This window comes from Triturus cristatus, chromosome 10, assembly GCF_964204655.1.
Source record: "Triturus cristatus chromosome 10, aTriCri1.1, whole genome shotgun sequence".
NCBI classification, from domain to species: domain Eukaryota; kingdom Metazoa; phylum Chordata; class Amphibia; order Caudata; family Salamandridae; genus Triturus; species Triturus cristatus.
The window spans coordinates 1,178,118,510-1,178,138,772 of NC_140593.1; the positions used below are offsets into that span (position 1 = coordinate 1,178,118,510).

Below are 20,263 nucleotides of genomic sequence, written 5' to 3' on the forward strand. Positions count from 1 at the left end.
AGTAAAAAGAGCAGTAGCAAATGGAGCAAGGAAAACAGGATTGTGAGATCCTTTTTTTGGAGTCTGAAATACTTTAGAAATGACCAGTAAGTGCTGTATCATCTTAGTAAATGTGAATGGAATGCTTAACAAACAAATGTATGGGGGGCATATAAGGTGGCTGGCTTCTTTTGCGCCGCAAATGTTATTTCTTCAAGAAACCCATTTGAAAACCAATTCCCAGAAGTATTTTCCCATGTTTTTTATGCATACGTTGGGCTGGCCAAAAGAGGTGTAGCTATTTACTTTTGTAGAGGTTTGCCTTGGGAATTTGGTCAAGTCCGGAGAGATCCCCTTGAAAGATGGATAGGGGTTGAGGTAAAATTAAATGTGATGACACTTAACTATTATGGTCCAGTAATAGATGATCATTAGTGAAAATCAGTCAGCTACTCAGGGAGGGACCAGGGACGATCATTTTAGGAGGGGACTTCAATTTTATTAAAGATCTGAGGAAAGATACCTACAATAAAAACAACAAGCAATTGAAGCCAAAAACTAAAAAAAGTCCTAGAAGCCATTAAACAGGAGTATTATCTGGTAGATCCCTGGCACCAAATGAACCAGACAAAGAGTAAATATACATGGTTATCCAGCCAATTTCAAACTGCTTCTCGTATTGATGTCGTTCTGCTATCACGATCTTTGAATCATAAAGATACTGATATAGGGGCTACTTCATTCTCTGATCATTCCTTTGTAAAATTGAGGAGGGAAGGAGGACAAGATCTAGGTGGCAGATGGATCGTCTCCTCCTTCAGGACCCTCAATGGGTAGCCGATATAGGAGAATGGATTTTGGAATACTTTAGGATAAATGAAGGAACGGCAGATTTATTATTAGTCTGGGGTGGTTAAGGCAGCCTTGCGTGGGCGAATGATTGCTTTTTCAGCTGCCCTGTCAAGAAAAAGACGCAACAAAATTGCCAAACTTCAGCAGGCTGTGGATAGTTCCATAATCATGAAAAATACCCCGGTACAAGGGGGGGGGGAGTAGGGTGTCAGGTGGAAAAGGCAAAACAGGCACTTAGGGAAACATTTTTTATTGAAGAAATATATAGCTCCAGGACATATCAACAACGTGTACATGAAGACAGCCAAATAGTCTGGAAGTTGCTAGCCGGGTTAACTAAGACCAAACAGGAAGCAGCTCTATTTTCCGAGATCATAGATCCTAAGACTAGGGACATGATAACAGATAAGGATAGCATAGCTCAAGTCTTTATGGATCATTATCAACAGCTCTACGCCACCAGATATGAGGTCAGCGCAGAATTCATCCAGGAATATTTTGAATCCAACTGGACATATCAGAAGCAGAAATTTTAACTGTTCTGAAATCTATTGCAGGGGCAAAAGCCTGTGGTGACGATGGGCTGCCTATAGAATTTTATAAAACTTTTTCTAAGGAACTGATTCCCTTCTTGACGAAGCTGTTCAACAATATAAAGGAGGGGGGCGGCATACCCGCAAGTCTTAAATAATCTATAATCATAAACTTTGTGAAGAAGGGCAAAGACCATAAAGATGTTAACTCTTACAGACCGATAAGTCTTTTAAACACCGATTATGAAGTTCTAATGAAAGTTTGGGCCCAACGTTGTACTCCCCTAGCCCAGGAACTGATTCATAGAGACCAGTCTGGATTTGTTGTCGGAAGGCCAATGTCCTCAAATACTGGGTTTCCAATTCAGGCTTTCGACTTTTTTAAAAATAATGAAACCCCAATGCTCATAAGGATGGTGGATGCTGGATGCTGAGAAAGCATTTGATCTGGTGAACGGGGACGCACTTTTTTTAGATTGGGTAAATTTGATGTCCCTGCCCAGGTAATAGATATGTTGGAGAACATCTATCAGGGTGCCCAGGCCCAGGTGGTGATAAAAGTAGATCAAATAGGGACAGTTAAGCTCAATCGTGGGACTGAACAAGGGTGCCCCATGTCCCCCTTACTTTTTACCTTCTTTATCGAGCCACTGGCCACAAGAATTTGCGACAATTTGGAAATTAGACCTCCTATAACGGGTATGGCGAAATTAAAGCTGTTCACAGATGATATTGTATTATATTTAAGTCCTGAGAGCCTGAATCTGGACCAGGTACTCTCAGAATTTAATTGATTGGAGGTTACAAAATAAATCAAAATAAAACAGAGATTTTAACTTTATATATTTATTGTGATTTTCGCCCATAAATCTCAGGCTTTGAAAGCGGGTCCAATACACTATCTGGATTTTTCGTCTCTAATCACTATGAGCAGCTTTTTAGCTTAAACTATCAAGAAATGCGGAATAAAATCAAAGTATTGATTGATAATTGGTCATTTTTACCTTTAACTTTAATAGGTCGTGTGACCCTAATAAAAATGTCCATACCTCCCCTATTAGTATTTCTTTTTATTAACCTACCTTTGAAAATCAACAGTAATTTTTTTAAAGAGTTAGAGTCAATATTTAGGGACTAAAGGCGTCTAGGGTTAAGCTTGCAACATTACAGTTAGGAATCAACCAGTGTGGGTTAGCACTGCCAAATTTTCAAACTTATTACGAGGCAGTTTTGGTCTTCAAATCCATTCTAGTCGTCTTAAAAACTGGAAGGATCATGGCTTAGAAGAGTTGGGGCACATTATTACGAATAGTAAAATAATTACCTGGCAAGAAGTTCATAATAGATACGGCGAACATAACAAACTTGGCTTCTTCGTGTATCTACAGATCTTAAATTTGATAAGTAGATATAATCTTACATTAAGTGGTGCACCTATAAAGCAGGTGTGCGTTTTCTATTGAGAAAAACTTAGTGGGGTGGGCAACTGGTATTCTCAGCTGAGGAAACTTAACGAATAACCCCCTGGTTGAGAAATTCTTAGAAAGAGTAACGCGTGAAACTAATTGCATATTGTCTAGCCAGGAGTGGCAGTTAATATCCCAGTTAGGCAGCAAGGCACTAAGAGCTGCCAATTTTAAAAGGATGGCCTTTCTGTTGTGGTGGCTGGCATACTATACTCCAAAAAATCTTAGCATAAGATATCCGGAAGCAGAGAATAGATGTTTCCGATGCCATGCAGAAGGGAAAGGGGATTGGCTCCACACATTTTTCATGTGTCCAAAACTAGAGTCTTTCTGTGTTGAGATCTTCTCGGCTATAAGCCAGGCACTCCAAAAGAGGCCAGATCCAGAGGCCGAGGTAGCTCTCTTCGGCATTTCCAGAATAAGGGGAGACCTGACAAAAGCTGAGGAGACCTTTATAGTGATTTGTTCTCTTGTTGCTCGCTCTTTAATCCTTCAGAACTGGAGGTCTGAAGACGCACCCTCTTATTTAAAGTGGATACACAAAATGAAACAAACTAAGATGTTTAAAGAAGTATATGCTAGGAGGGTAGGCGCTACAAGAAAATTCACTACCGTCTGGAAGTATTTTGTGAATCTTGAAACCATGGTCGGAATAGAGATTTTATAGATTTTGCACTTCAGCACTTTGGTGGTTCTGTAGGTTGTACTTTTGGTGTGCTCATATACACACCGAGAAGGCACTTAAGCACTTTAGCACTCTAGCACGTATGCCTGTAAAATGTGTACATTTGAACAATGGTTCTGACATTGCTTTAAGTACTGTCCCAAACTTAAGGATGTAGTTGATTTATAGTTGCAACATGCCTTTCTCCATCTGATTATTCATGCTGGTTTTATACAAAATGTACAGGTCCTTGAACAGGTTAATGTGATTGTCTTTGGGTACTGTGGCACTTTAGCACCATAGCATTTTAACAAGTAAGGTACTCTTGCTTGTAAACGGTTAAAGATGCGGCCAGATCACGGCTGCAATATGCTTTTTTTTATGTCTCGTTATTTGATCCATGTTGGTTTTTATAACTGTAAAGAAAATGGTTTGTTGGATTGAAAAGTGTCAGCCAATATCCTGTTGACATCTGTTTCTGTTATGCCGATTTTGCCCTGCTCAATAAAAGTAAAAAAATATATATTAAAAAAAAAAAAAGTTTGGGCAGTGCTGTACCAGCTGTGCTGCTACACTCTCCAGAGCACACAAACACTAAAGTCTGGAAGGAACCCCCTTAAAGCTCACATCTCTAACTAAACATTTCCAAACTGACAGGAGAAACCCACTTACACCATCAGCAGATACGAGATCGACTATTAACAATCCAGCAGTTGAATGCGCTTAGACTTACGTTTTTCCTAATTAAAATATATAGATGGAACACCACCGGCTGCTTCGGCCACTTAGCTGGTAAAAAGGCAAAGATCCACAACATAAGATTTCTTATCTACACCCCCCACTCCCACCAAGACTCGACACAATTGGTAAACTCTGTCCTCGCAGCCCTGTTACCCAAGCTGTAGGCATCAGTGAGATTGTGTCAACTCCCCTCTGAGAGGCATCTTGGGTGCTGATGCAGGGGAGGGAGGACCTGAGCTCAGAATGGATGGAGCTGTGATTCCATTGCAGCAGATAAAGGCTTCATGAGCCTCAGGGAAGCTGTCCTTGAGGAATAGGACACGAGGGAGCAGCACACCTTGTTTTCACACTAGACTATTCATTTGCATTGAGAGGAAGGATAGGGAGCCAAACATGCCGACATACTGTGTTTATGAATCCAGACAAACACACACACACAAAGAAACACACTGGTGCACAAACGCAGGTAAGCATATACCCACACAAACATGCACCGCACATAAAGACACACACATGCATACTAACTCTAAAACTACTACTTAGAGACACAAAGGAAAGCAAACATCGACACACAGATAAACGCCCACATAAAGCCACTCAGGGATGCACACTCACACACATGCACCCACACACACAAATGCAGAAGAATACCCATTTAAAGAAAAATATACAGATGCACAGACACAAAGGATGGGACACACTCACGTCACAAACAAACATGCCCAGAGAGATGCATGCACACACACAGACAAACACTCACACACCTACACATACATGCACATACTTACAACATGGCTACATACATATGATCACACACTTATCAGAAAATTATAAATAGTTACCAGGGTCAGAAATCACTTTGATGTCTACTATGGAGATGGAATGCCGGTCATAGGTGGAACCCTGCAGCTCACCAAAAGAAGGGTGACCTTTGAGAAGGATGTCACGGTCAAAGGTTTGTTAAAGCAGCAGGGGTAACCCCTGGTCAACAGGGCAAATGGAGCTGGCAGCAATGTGTGGCCCTTCCCATGTATTCATCCAAATATAGATAGACAAGGAGCAGCTTCTCTACAAATTTGTATGAGACTTTACTTTCCACTGCATTATAGATAACATCGGTAGGGATGTTGTGGCTGTTACAAGTAAACACCAAAAGTCTTTCTGGTGAATACTCTGTCTCAGCGGTTTGTAAACATTTGACTTCTGTGGACCCCCACTTAATCATTACTGGAACCCAGGGACTCCCACTGAACTGGTTTTGGAATCTGAGTCATTACTGGAAGCTGGGGACCCTGACAGGAACATTTTAGGTGATTTGAAACACAAAAGAATACACAAAACCTACAAAAACAAACATTCATCAAACCAATACATACAAGATGAAATATGTTATTTTATTCACAAACAAATATAAAACAAATCTCCAATTTTAATTTTAGCGGGCAAGTTTGAGTTTGGTTCATGCACATGCACTGCTCCTACATAGCAATCTGAGGATACTAACCTCATTTATAGCCTTCAGTTTCAAATTTCTTCACATTTACAGAAAATGTTCTACTTTAAATTTTGCTTCTTCATTTATATACACTTTATTAATCTGTTACTAATTTTTAATTTTCTAAGCAGTCACCAACCCCTTGAGTAGGCTTTGCAGACCCCTATGGGTCCCCAGACCACAAGTTAACCACTGCTCTACCGAACTGCAGTATTTTCACCTCAGCACCAGTTTGTCCAGCGAAAAGGTCGTATAGGGCAGTTGCACCAGAAGAGCCTGAGGTTTACTCATGCAATGAGCTAAAGTGATTGGGAGGAAGTCCAGTCCAGGTTTTCGAGAGGAAGTCCAGTCCATGTTTTCGAGAGGAAGTCCAGTCCAGGTTTTCGACCACGTTCGACCGGCAGCCAGCATCAAGCAGCAGGAGCGGAGCAGAGCAGGAAGCAGGAAGAGCAGGCACCGCGACCGAAAATCGCCGAAAACACCAGCTTGGGAGTCCGGGAATCAAGGCTGCGTGGAAGGAGGGGGGTTGTAGAGCCCTGGTGAGTGCGTGTGGACATCGATTGTGGCGGTAACAGCAGCAGCCAAAATCTGACACCTGTAGCCATCACGGCAAAACGCAATTAGCTTGCAAATTGCCCGCCACTCACCACTATCACTGCCGCCTTCTCCCGGCGGGGCTCCGCCCCTTGCATCTCCGGGGGTCAACGACCGGCCGGGTTTGGCTCCACCGGTCTTTTCCTCTTCCTGTCCACAAGTCCCAGGATCTCCTGGATCTCCAGGGACAGGATGCATTATTTCAACGTACCTGGAGGCGCATAAAGGCATGCCTGGTTTCCCGTCTTGCGGGTCAAGGGTGGGCCCATTTGATAACGGCTTGAGGTGGGTCACCCTCTTTGAGTGTCTCTTTAAGGTTAGTACTCATTTGAAATCTAGAAAAACACTCTATAGTCTTGTGAGTTGTATACGGACTGCAGAGAGCTACGGCACCGAATCATTATCTCACTGGGAATCAAAAACTCAGCGGTAAAAATGGCAACTAAGGTGCCGATTCCGATCCTGGAGAAACCGGGTACGAACCGTCGGACGGAGCATTTTCTCCGTCCGACTCGTACCCGGTTAAAAAACATTACAAATATGCAAGTACGATTCGTATGGAACCACAAGTTCCCTACGAATCGTACAAAACACCGACCGACGAAAATATCCTTACAAATTTGATCCGGGAAAGCGCCGACGTGACGTCGGGACGCATTCAGGCAGCGTTTCGCGAACCAGGAAGTACGATCCGCACCGACGTCACACCGCACGGATTATATTTTCCGACTGCCAAAAACTGCCGGGAAATCAGGACGACGCGCACAAGGAGCACCTGTACGCGACGGACAGCCATGGACCCGAACCTACATGTCATCCCAGCCCTCATAGCTGCTCTACAGGAACCGACGCAGATGCCGCAGAAGGTCAGAACAACACCCAGGGGCAAAGGGGGGGGCAGGGGCAGGACACACGACCCCCACCCAAGTCACAAATCATACATGCCCTGGACATACCTGACCTTCAGGGCCTGGTCACTTCGAGGGGGTGGGGGTGTGTCCAGCAACGCATGCGTCTGCCACAACGGAAGTGGGTGATGACGCGAACCAGCAACACAACAAGTCCGGTACGTACCGTACCCACGCCTTAAGAGCGTGGGTACGAGTCGTACCACGCCCACCCCTACATCACCCCAACAATGGCGGTACGGCCTGTACCCACGTTCTAAAGGCCTGGGTACGGGCCGTACCAGCATTGTTGGGGTGACGTAGGGGTACGCGTGGTACGACTCGTACCCACACTCTGAAGGCCTGGGTATGGTACGTACCCCCACAGCACCCCAACAATGGGGGTACGCACTGTAACCACATTCCAAAGGTGTGGGTACGGGTCATACCCAGGCCTGCAGAGCGTGGGTACGGGTATGTACGGAGCGTACCCCCACCCGTGTATGTACGGTGTGTACCCACACCCCACCCGTGTATGTATGGCGCGTACCCCCACCCATGTATGAACGGAGCGTACCCACACCCCACCAGTGTATGTACGGCGCGTACCCCCACCCGTGTATGAATGGAGTGTACCCACACCCCACCAGTGTATGTACGGCGCGTATCCCCACCCGTGTATGAATAGAGCGTACCCACACCCCACCAGTGTATGTACGGCGCGTATCCCCACCCGTGTATGAATGGAGCGTACCCACACCCCACCAGTGTATGTACGGCGCGTATCCCCACCCGTGTATGAATGGAGCGTACCCACACCCCACCAGTGGATGTACGGCGCGTACCCCCACCTGTGTATGAATGGAGCGTACCCCCACCCATGTATGTACGGCGCGTACCCACACCCCACCCGTGTATGTACGGCGCGTATCCCCACCCGTGTATGAATAGAGCGTACCCACACCCCACCAGTGTATGTACGGCGCGTATCCCCACCCGTGTATGAATGGAGCGTACCCACACCCCACCAGTGTATGTACGGCGCGTATCCCCACCCGTGTATGAATGGAGCGTACCCACACCCCACCAGTGGATGTACGGCGCGTACCCCCACCTGTGTATGAATGGAGCGTACCCCCACCCATGTATGTACGGCGCGTACCCACACCCCACCCGTGTAGGTACGGTGCGTACCCCCACCCATGTATGAATGGAGCGTACCCACACCCCACCAGTGCATGTAGGGAGCGTACCCCCACCGGTGTATGTCCCGAGCGTACATGGCCAGACACAGGAGGGGTGGGTGCCTATCACTCCCAGCAGTGCCCGACACAGGAGGGGTGGGTGCAGAGTCCCCCCAGCAGTGCCCAGACATAGGAGGGGTGGGTGTAGAGTCCTCCCAGCAGTGCCCAGACATAGGAGGGGTGGGTGTAGAGTCCCCCCAGCAGTGCCCAGACACAGGAGGGGTGGGTGCAGAGTCCTCCCAGCAGTGCCCAGACATAGGAGGGGTGGGTGCAGAGTCCCCCCAGCAGTGCTAATGGAAAGAAAAGTGTGCAGTGCCCACAATTGTCAGTCAGGTGCACAAAGACCCTGCAGAACACGGTACACATGTGTGCGAGGCTGAGAGTACACACATGCATAGTGTGTAAAAGGGAACATGTCCACATGAAGTCACGTCAACATACTCGAAAGTCAAGTACAGTGACCACCCAGGATGCCACGAAGGATGCATGTGGAGACATTGCCCAGCATGCATGGGCAAAGTTGAATGGATCCATCACCCACCAAGGATATGTAGACACAGCTCAGTACAACATTTAGGCAACACCCTGCAGGGAAGATGTCAGGGTCCACAGAGGAAGGAACACACCTTGGGACAATGTCACCATGCAGTAAGAGCTTACATGAACAAAGTTTTTTTGCAAATACCTTGTGATGGCACACAGATACCAGGGTCCAACCCATGAGCAGCACACTACTACATTTCCCAGACACCTAACACATTATCCACACCCCAAATCATGGAGCAGCACCACCAACAGCAATACCAGAAAAGCAAAAGTGTGCAAAAGAAAATAAATGCTTTATTCAGCAGGGAAATCAAAGAGGTTGTCATGTGTATGCTATTAACAAGCCCCATAGGGTAGTCCATATTTCCATCCCTGGTGGGGGACACATTGGGACACGTGTCCCCTGGCTTGCCTGCACAGTTCATAGCTCCTTGTCTTCCACAGGGGTAGGGGCATCATGTGGGGGGGAAGGACCAGGCACCGCAGGGACAGGAGGGGCAAGGGTAGGTGTTGTGGGTGCAGGGACGGAGGACTCCACCACAGGGGGTGGGGCAGCGCCAAAGGTGGAGGTGAGAATGGCGCTGCACACGGTTGCAAGGTCCTCCAGCATCTCCCATGCACCCGAAGGAAACACAGGCCCCAAGGAGGGCGGGGGGGCGGAGGGATGGGTCGCAGTGCTACTGGGGGAGGGTGTGGACAGGGGGGGGACTCAACCACCCTGACTGGGGACTCCTTTGACCGCTTGCGAGGTGGTGTCACCTTGGGGCTCAGGGACAGAGCGGCCAGGAAGGATTCCTTGGTGGAATCTTGGCCAGGAGAGCTGAGGGGACTGAATTTGGAGGCAGGGGGTTGTGAAGAATGTGGACTCCCACTGTGGCTGCGTGTCTTACCGACCCAGTAGGTGTGCCTACTTCACCCTGTGTGTGCGTGACAGGAGGTGTGCGCTTGGGCTTCCCTGGTGGTGTGGTGCCTGTGTCTGGTGGGGTGCGTGCATGGGTACGTCTGGGTGTGCTTGGGACAGGCATGGGAGTGGGAAGTGTGGATGGTGTAGGGGTAGTGGGGGGGACGTAGCGCTGCAGGAGACCCACTGCTGCAGTCAGTGTCGAGTCTATGGACCTCAGCAACTGGTGTTGGTCAGACTGCGCAGCTGAGATGCCCTCCATGTATGCCTCCATCTGGGTGAGCACTCATGTGTGGCCATGGAGGACATTCAGCATCGCAGTCTGACCAACCTGCAACTGGCGCAAGATGTCCACAGACTCGGCATTCGCGGCAGCAGTGGAGACAGGGGCAGGGGGCGCGGTGCCTGGCAAGAAGGAGACACGTGGTGACCTAGCACGGCGGGAAGGGACCAGAGCAAGTGGGAGGCCGGTGATGGGAACGGAGGGGGCGGGTAGAGATTGTGTGCTGCTTTCAGCTGTGGGAGCAGCCTCCGCCCCCTCTGGGAGCTCAGCCTCGGACCCGTCAGCGTCATAGTCGGTGGTGAGACTGGACAGGTCCTCCGCCTCATCCCCTCGGCCTCCGTGCCACTCGATGTGCCAGACAAGATAGCACTGCTGCCACTGGTGCTTGGTCCCTCCTCACGGTCCGTGCCAGTGTCTCCCTCGGAGTCCCCCGACGATGCTGTGGGCAAGGTGAAGAGACAGGAAATAATCAGACACCTGTATACATATGTCACATGAGTCAGATCTACATAGGTCACAGTGCATAGCATGAAAAGCAACATGAGCAACATCTACAATACAAGGTACATATGTAGGCCCTGCAACACAAGGCTGGTCGACCCACCATGCCACTGAGAAACAATGGAGTGCATGACACAACAGCAAATTACTTGATATCAAATTGGACAGAGGAGCCAGGCTCTGGGGACAATCGTGCACTGCATCTGTACCATACAGCGTTGCCAAAAAAGGGATGAGCAGGAACCATGTCTATTAACTTTTTGCACATGCTGCAAAGCTAACGCATTGAAACATGCCCAACATGACTGGGTCACTGCACCTTGAGTGTATGTCCAGACAAACATCACACACAGGCCAGACCTAGCAAGGAGACTACAGATTTGGAAATGTAGTCCTTGCCCGCACAAACCACCCCCTACCTGAGACAATGTGATTGAGACAGAGGAAGTACTTACACCTCTTACTCTGGGATAAAAACACATGGCCTGCACTAAATCCTGACTGTACACAAACTACCCCTGGTGCGCCTGTCCACATATATCATTGACAATCAACCATCATCAGATTGTTGTACCAAGACACACAGGCACTGCTCACTGTGAGTGTGCACAAGCAAAATTGGGTCACACTGTACAGTGGACACATGAAGCACAGTTTACGTCAATACAGATGAGGCCAGGGTACAATGCCACAGAGCCCAACCTATGCCGAAGACACAGAGAATGTCCACATTGTTGGATGACACAAATGATACCTAGGAAAAGGTGCCCCAGGGCACGGTAGTGGCCACACTCTTCCATGGTCCTGGATGGATATGACTGCAACTGAAGCAACCGTCCCTGCACTATGCATTACTCCCACTCATGCACATCATGTCAGGGGGCACAACATTGGACATGCATGCTGTAAGGTAGTACACTTTTAAGACACACTCCTATGTCGGGACTCAGCATCAGTGCCAACTGACATGGACCCCACAATGACTTACCTGGCCAGGGCACAGGCAAGGTCCCAAAACCTGTTACACACCACCCCCACACATGATGCTGCAAGCATTGGGCACTTGGATTAACTGGCAGCCTAGATTACCTTGTGCAAGAGTGACTACCCACAGACCCGGGAACACATGGCAAGGAGGGGAAAGGAGGAAGAACAGCAGGGGTTTACTTTGGGGAACTGGTCATGCACTGCACATTTTAACCCTGGCAGTGTATACATGCAACTGTGCACTTCCAAAAGCTGGGGAAACACAACAAACACACATGTACCTACCCCCTTCCTGCTGCTGCTTCTCCTGTAAGCGCCTATCCAAGCTGGGGAAGACCACCGCCAGCACACACTTATGGATGTGGGTCAGACGCCGGCACCCACGGTTCTTGTTGCTCTCAGGTGAGTCCCCCAGCAGGACCCGTGCAATGCTCCTCGTCCAGCACCGGATATCCTGCCAGCGTATCCTCACCTGGGCTAGGCGCCGCTTCCGACCCTCCGTCTTCCTCATGGCACTGACTTTTCACCTCCATATCTCCCCCTTGGCATGGACGCCTACCTGTGAGGATGCAAAAGTGAGAATACTTTAATACACCTGAGCAATGACACAGAGACACACATATTAATAATTTGTCTTGTTTGAACAGGCCATGGTATGCAGAAAACTCATTGCACCTTTGTCATAGGGACATTATCCTCTGGGGAAGGCTAAATGCACTACGTGACAGTGAAAGTACACAGGTGGCATGAGGGGTACCACACAATTAATGATCCTGGATCACACTGTGCATCACAAGCTACACCAGGATTATGTACAGCACCTCAAAGCAGTCACATGCCCCAGCCCACTGACGCAACCTCAGCAGAGTACACAGACACACACAGGTACAGGACAATCACCTGCCATTGCCAACTGCGGATCCAAACCTCACTCTGCCCATGTGCCACTAGACTGGGGGGTGTCACAGGTGTGAGGCTGGCTCACCACGGCAGTCACACAGCACTGCTCCCTGCTCACATCACATGGCCAGGGTATATCCATCCCTCATGCAGCTGGTGTGCAACACTCCCCATATGCACTCACCCACATGACAGGGGACTTACACACACACACCAATGTCCAGGGGACAAACACATCATTTGGACACTCACAGCACAGGTACACTAAACAAACACACATCTATGGGTACTGTCAGCTGTCACACTGGGGGGAACACAGAATCACATCAGGACTGTAGCAACAACATTCCCAGTGGGAGTAGCCAGGCAGTATGTGGCATGCACCATGCATTGATTGTCACAGTAAGCACCATGCAAGTGAGGAGTGCACACAGGAACTACAGCATGCGCTGCATGGGAGACATGAGGCCTTCCCCCACCCTTTGACCCACTCCAAGCAACATTGCATCTCTGTCACACAGGGACACAATGCCAGAAGTCACAGTCACAAAAAAGGGGCACAGTCTAAGCTAGTGGAGTCAGCCGTCACCTGCTCCCCTGGTCGACCATACGGCATGGTGTACTGTGGGAGTATCACATCCAGCAGGGCAAGGTTCTCCTCCTGTGTGAATGGCTGGGCCCTCTCCACAGACCTGGACATGGTGCCAGAGGAATCAGGAGCAGCAACAGTGTAGTGGAATGAAAGGATGTGCAGGCAAGTGCTCTCTCTTGGAACCTGGCTGCCTTATATCTGCCTTGCTGGCCTGTTACATTTACAGAAGTACAGAGAGATTGGTCAGTCACATTAGAATCCTACGTTTCCTCCAATCCCTTTAAACCTACCCCAGTGAGGGGCTTTGCATGGTTTGAAAATTGAGCATGATGTCAAGTCAACAACCACTTGGCAACAAAGTATATTGTTTCCAACCGACTTCTGCTGGCCACCTGATGCTAAAATTCAAACTGTAAACTCGGTCTCCATGACAACCAGCATGCATTTAGGCCATTATACTTGTCCCTCATGTGTCCCCTATGTAATTTCAACATTTTCACACAGGTACGGTGCATTACACAGCCCTAGGGCACCCTAAATGCAGTGATACAGACCGTACACGCGTGTGTAGGGTCCCTATCACTATGGGAGTGCTGGCGTATGCGTACGCCATAGTAATACCGACCGTACACGCGTGTTTAGGGTTCCTATCACTATGGGAGTGCTGGCGTATGCGTACGCCATAGTAATACGGACCGTACATGCGCATGTACGGTCCGTATGTACGGTCCGTATTACTATGGCGTACGCCAGCACTCCCATAGTGATAGGGACCCTACACACGCGTGTACGGTCCGTATTACTATGGTGTACGCATACGCCAGCACTCCCATAGTGATAGGTACCCTACACACGCGTGTACGGTCCGTATCACTATGGCGTACGCATACGCCAGCACTCCCATAGGGATAGGGACCCTACACACGCCCTCAGAGCGTATGTACGGTGCGTGTCACACCTGACAGTGGTGACAGGCGGCACACAGACAGGAATAGAGCTGTCATACTTGGCCAAGGCTGGAGATCAAGGCATTGTCTGTGCAGTACTATGTGTGTCGGGCACAGGTGTGTCAGGCTGTGATGTGGCACATTACTCCTGAGGTGTGAAGCTAATTTAAGTATGATGAGCTGTGTACACATGTCATGGGTGATGGTGCACTATGTGCCACATATCCCCTTCACTCCATTGACATGTGTGCATGTAGTACAGACTTGTTGAGCCATGCGTCACTGGCATGGCACAGTCACCGACACCCGCAACTGTCCCCTGATGCCAGGTACACAGAATATTACCCCTGAGATGTGAATGCCCGCGTTGCATGCTGTAACTATGTCATGTGTGTGTCATGTGTTCCCATAGGTTTGCTGTAGGTGTTTGGTCAAATGCATCTGCAGTTGCTGCAACCAACATGTGTCTGTGTGTAGATGGGCATGGCACACTGTTACGCACACCAGCCCACATGTGTAATCCTACGTAAGGTATGTATGCATGGACGCGGAGTTTCATAACAAGGACATATCTGCATACTCTCAATGTATGTGTGATCAGTCTTGACATGTACTCCCTCATGGCAAGGTGTGTGGTCTGTCCTTTTTCTATGACATGTGACCTGTGCATCTAGTGTTCCGCAACCTGTCTGTGCAATAAACATCCTTCTTCTGCACATGTGTGGATGTCTGTAACTCCTGTAATGCGTCTGCCTGTTCACTTACACTGGCCGACAGCTAGTTTCATGGCATGGCATATTGAGGTTGAGAATCGACGTTTGTAGCTGATACTCTTGGTAGGAGTGTCCCCTGCCTTGCATACGTGTCCAGGGCTCATTGCACAGACCTGACTCTGTATGTAGCATATGTGTATTGCCTGTTGAACATGTGCTCAGTACATTGACATTGGTGGTGTACTGTACTCACTCTTCGTTGTCCCTTCAAATTCACTGCAGGGCTCCGCCTCTCCCTCGACCAATTCCGGACTTGGCTGACCTGAGGGAACATGACTGTATACGCCGCTACCGCTTCCCCCAACGTTTGATTGAGGACTTGACGACACGGCTGGCAGCACACCTCCAACCGCTACACAGGTATCCTGGTGCACTGACACCCAAGATGAAGGTGATGGCAGCCCTACATTTCTTTGCCATGGGTACCTTTCAACATACCATTGCTCACGTTGGTGGCATGTCCCAAACCATGTTCAGCCGTGTGCTGCATGATTTTTTAGAGGCCATGTTGGTTCACCTAGATGAGTTCATTCAATTCCCAACTCCTGAGCAGTTGACAGGTGTCAAGCGTGAGTTCTATGCCCTGGGAGGGATGCCCCATGTCATTGGGTCCATAGATGGAACACATGTGGCTTTGGTACCACCACAGGCACAGGAGGTAGCGTATAGGAACCGCAAGCATTACCACTCCATTAATGCCCTTGTGGTGTGTCTTGCCAACATTGTGATTTCACATGTCTGTGCTCGTTTTCCAGGATCAGCACACAATGCCTACATCATGAGGCGTAGCAGGGTGCCTGAAATGATGCTGCCGCTGCGCAACAAACGGGCATATCTTGTTGGTGGGTATACTCTGACAGTCCTGTATTTAGCGTCATCTTCCTGTCTTACTGCTTCTCCTGACCCACTTTTGTCCATGATGTTTCCATGTAGGGGACGCTGGCTATCCCAACATGCCATGGCTGATCACGCCTCTCGGCAACCCCAGCACGGCTTTTCGAGCACCGCTACAACAACGCCCATGGGCGGACCAGGCGAATGATAGAGAGGACGTTTGGCCTCCTGAAGAGCCAATTCCGTTGCCTCCACAAGACCGGTGGCGCACTCCCATATGCACCGGTGAAGGTATGCAAGATCTTCCTCGTGTGCTGCATGCTGCATAACATGGCAGTGGAGAAAGCTGTGCCACTCATCCTGGATCCGGATGAGCAGGACCATCCACCCTTGGAGGATGAAGGGCTTGGTCATGAGGCAAGTGATGTGGAGGAGGAGGAGGCGGAAGAGGACATCCGGAGTCGGCTCATACGCAACTTCTTTGCTTAGTGGTGAGTTCCAGTGTCTGAGTGTGCACGCATTGGGCCGTGTGTGGCATGTGTTGCAATGTGTGTGTCCATCTGCATGTCTGCCAGGTGAGTCAGAGGTGTGTTTGGATGTGTCACTCGAGTGATGGTGCAATAGATGAATGTTTTTCCAGAGTCATCATTGTCACCTAGCATGTTGACAACCTTATAGGTGTCGAGTACATGCACATGCATGTGGATGTGCTTCTAATGGCTGGCTTCTGGTGTGTCTCTCATCCACAGGGACTTGCGCATGCTGTCTGCTGGTGGCATTGTTGTGCTCCTGCTATTCCTCATGAACACAGCAACATGTGCTGAATCAGCGTTACATGCACGGACACGTTTGAAAATCTCCTTAGGGTAAGGGATGCAGCACGGCTTTTTGGGTGCGGTATTTGTTTTGATTGTGTGTGCACTGCTCCTGTTCCTGTTTGGATACTTAGCATACATGTAGATTCACCATGGGGCACATGACATGGAGCTGAATTCACCTGAATTGATGGTCAGACTTGCTGACAGTCATCTGTAATGGGATTGTGGATTGTGATGGAGCCATCAATGTGTGTAACACTACCCTCGGAAACATACGGGTTGCACCGGGTTGACATGGTGTGTGAATTCCCCATTGGAGGCTCAATGGTGTATGGCAGCTTCTCCGTGAGCAGCAGGGGGTGTTTAGCTGTAACCCATCACTTGTGTGCCAGTTCTATGGATTTCCAGCATATGTGGTGCAAAGGGGGGTGCCAGTGTCGGTCCCACATGTTCATCCACATGACCTGTGTATGTGTTGACAGAGTTGCATTAGCATTCCGACACACATGACTAATAAAGGTGTCCCTCTGCCTCCAAGGTGCCTCATCTCTGTCAATGGTGGTCTGTTGCCACTGTGCATGTGGCATGTCTGGCATAGTTATCAGAGATGGTGCATATGAGTCTATGTGTAGAGTAGCAAGATGCAAGCTGTTTGTCAGGGATTAGAATCGGTATTGTGCATGATGTCCATGGCTGTATAGGTATTGTGGCATGTCAGTCTCCACGACGGCCACTGTGCTGCATGTGCATCCATTGTGTGTGTGTGTGGCATGTTGAACTAGACATTCCTTCCTTGACATACACCTTTTGCATGGTTCCTTCCTGAGATCCTTGTCTTTGTGTGCAACTTGGGGCATTGTTTTCTTGACATGGCGCATGCTGCTGCAGGGCCTGCAGCAGGGGCACCCAGTGTCAACGGAAACGAGCTGGTGTTCATCATGGATTGCTTGCTGACATGTGCTATCCTGATCAGCAGCATCTGTGCCTCATGATGCAGCACACTCTGCATTATGCACAAGTTCCCCAGTTCCTTCCACCTCAAGGCAAGAGAGACCATCCCCCAGGTCAACTACGACATCCGTGTCTAATCCTACCCTGCACTCTACGGACATGTGTGTTACAACTCCCATGATACTTGTCCACATCCAGGGTGCATCTGCACAGCTCTGCTTCTACATCCGACGACCAGGCCACATCAACGTCCAACAACGATGGGGGGAATGGATCACTGCCAGCTGCAGGATGACCTTCTCAATCCACGCACACACTCAGGATGCAGCCCACAACACAACCTTGTGGCACTGTGATCCAAGACCCCATTGTGCCATCTCCAGGCATCCAACCTTGGCCGGCCCACCATTCTCCACATCCACCAGACTCAAGCATGCAGGCCATGGTTCTGCCACCTGTCTACACATACCTGGGAGTAGCACCCCAGGACACTCCACATGATCCCTGACCTCTGCGCATGACTGTTGCTCTTCTAAATAGGTCTGTGGGCACAGTTGTGCGGGCACCCCCTCAGCTGGTTGGGCCTATCACAAGTGAGTATGGTGCTCCATGTCTGTACTGGATGATACATTGTGACCCATGTGTCTCCTGTGCCAGACTCAGACCCCAGGGTATGCATGGTTGGAGTTAATTCAAAACTCAGTCATGGTTTGACTTTACAACACACACATGTAGTAGAATAATGCAAAATGACGGCATCATCTCGTGATTGTGAAGATATTTATTTGTGGTGGGGTACGTGTTTGGGGGGATGACAAGAGGTGCTTGGCGGGAGTGTAGAATCCAAAGTTCACTGGGGGAGTTGGTATCCTTGCCAATGGAAGTCATCAGAGTCTTAGCCACAGTCTTTGTCAACATTGGTCAGACAGTGACCAGCAAGTCCATGTGGCAGAGAATGTCATTTGCTGTAGTGCTGCTGTTGGGCCAGAGGGCCAGGTGCCAGTCCAGGTGACCTGGGAGATGGTGATGTTCCGCTGACTCTCACAGTCTTTTGCGTGGACGACCCACCTTCCTGCGGGGACCCTCAGATGCAGGCCGTGACGATGCTTGGGATGCTCCGTTGGATGAATCCTCCTCCTCCTTATCCCTCCCTGTGGGTGGTGATGTTCTTCGCCTGGTGGCACAGGGAGGGTTGCCCATGTTGTCGGCAATCTGACGGAGTACACGGGTCATTTCCGTTTGCACCGCCACAAGCTCAGCCTGTCTTGCCTCCATCCGTCCTTGGTGTAGCTGTTGACTGGCATATTGTTCGGCCTGCATGTTCTTGATCTCTCTGAGGGTCTCCACTACCTGGCTGAGGCCCCTGGTGTCACGCCGGTATGAGTCGAGGATGTTGCTGACGTGTGACATTACCGGTTCCTGAGCCAACTGGTCAGGTTCGCGCCTCCGCCGTCCTCCACTCACACCAGCCCTGCCCACTTGCACCTGGCCTGCCGTTGTGGGCACATCGGGTCTCCGGGACCCCTGAGGGATGGCATTTGTGGTGTCGCCTGCCTCCTCCTGGGTGCCCGGAGAACCTTGTCCCTCCTGGACAGACTGGCTGTGTTGTTGTGTGCGGGCAGGGCTCCTGGGTGTCTCCTGGGATGTGGCAGGAATGGGGGTGGTGGTTGGCACAGTTGTACCTGACGCAGGTGCTGCAGGTGGTTGGACACCAGAGGGGCCAGGTTGGTCTAGGTCGTCCACGGAGTGGTGAGATTTGTCGCTGCCGGTGGGGTCCTCTTCACGCAGAGCCTGGTCCTGTGAGTCTTCCCCCCCAGTGTTGGGGGGAGATCGACGACGTTGACCTGTGTGTGAGAGAGACTATGTTAATTGTGTTACATGCGACATCCATGTTTCATTCATTTTTGAGTTGGCACAGTTCCTCTGGGTGGTTGGATATGTCTTGCATTCCTCTCGCAGTGCACTTGTGCATGGGTATGTCCCTTGGCCACAGCTTTCGACACTTTACCTATGTGTGACACACTCTTAGTTGATGCATCTTTTTGGAACGCAGTCAGCAGTGTAGTGAGCGGGCATAGCAAGCCATGCAGAGCCGCCTTACGTGTTGCACTGTACTTTGCCAAATGGTGTTTTCACCATGCTATTTGAGAATGCAGGTAGGTAACTTGAGCATTTGTGACAGGGTTCTACCAAACACAGTGGGTAGGTTTACTGGGTGTAAGGTTAGGTTTGTGCCTGCAGCACGGATGTACTTGTGCACAGATTGACACATGTCCTGGTGTTTATCACAGGAAAAAGGGGGGGTTCAGGCACTGCCAAACCTTGTCTACATGCACACAGTCCACCTGCTGACGAGCGGACATGGCCACACCACCCAAGGGTGATTTTGTCTCCCTCTGTCTCCCTTTCTCCCTCCCTCTGTCAGCCTCCTCCCTCTGTCCGTCTCCCTCTGTCTCCCTTTCTCCCTCCCTCTGTCCGTCTCCCTCTGTCACCCTCCTCCCTCTGTCCGTCTCCCTCTGTCAGCCTCCTCCCTCTGTCCGTCTCCCTCTGTCTCCCTTTCTCCCTCCCTCTGTCAGCCTCCTGCCTCTGTCCGTCTCCCTCTGTCTCCCTTTCTCCCTCCCTCGGTCAGCCTCCTCCCTCTGTCCGTGTCCCTCTGTCTCCCTTTCTCCCTCGCTCTGTCAGCCTCCTCACTCCCTCTGTGTGTCACCCTCTGTCACCTCAGCCCAGCTTCCTGGGGACACACAGTCTGCAGCTCTTTCAAAGGCCATTGGCTTG

General features: G+C 49.8%; 1 protein-coding gene across 1 annotated transcript in view; it reads right to left on the minus strand.

The window, feature by feature from the left end:
• Positions 1–559: 559 nt before the first annotated feature.
• The window catches only part of LOC146796945 (olfactory receptor 1L4-like), a 45,101-nt gene continuing 25,397 nt past the window's right edge, over positions 560–20,263 (minus strand). Inside the window, exon 5 of the mRNA XM_085631458.1 lies at positions 560–682. Within this exon, the coding sequence (XP_085487584.1) occupies positions 560–682 (123 nt within the window). The remainder of the gene's footprint in view (positions 683–20,263) is intronic.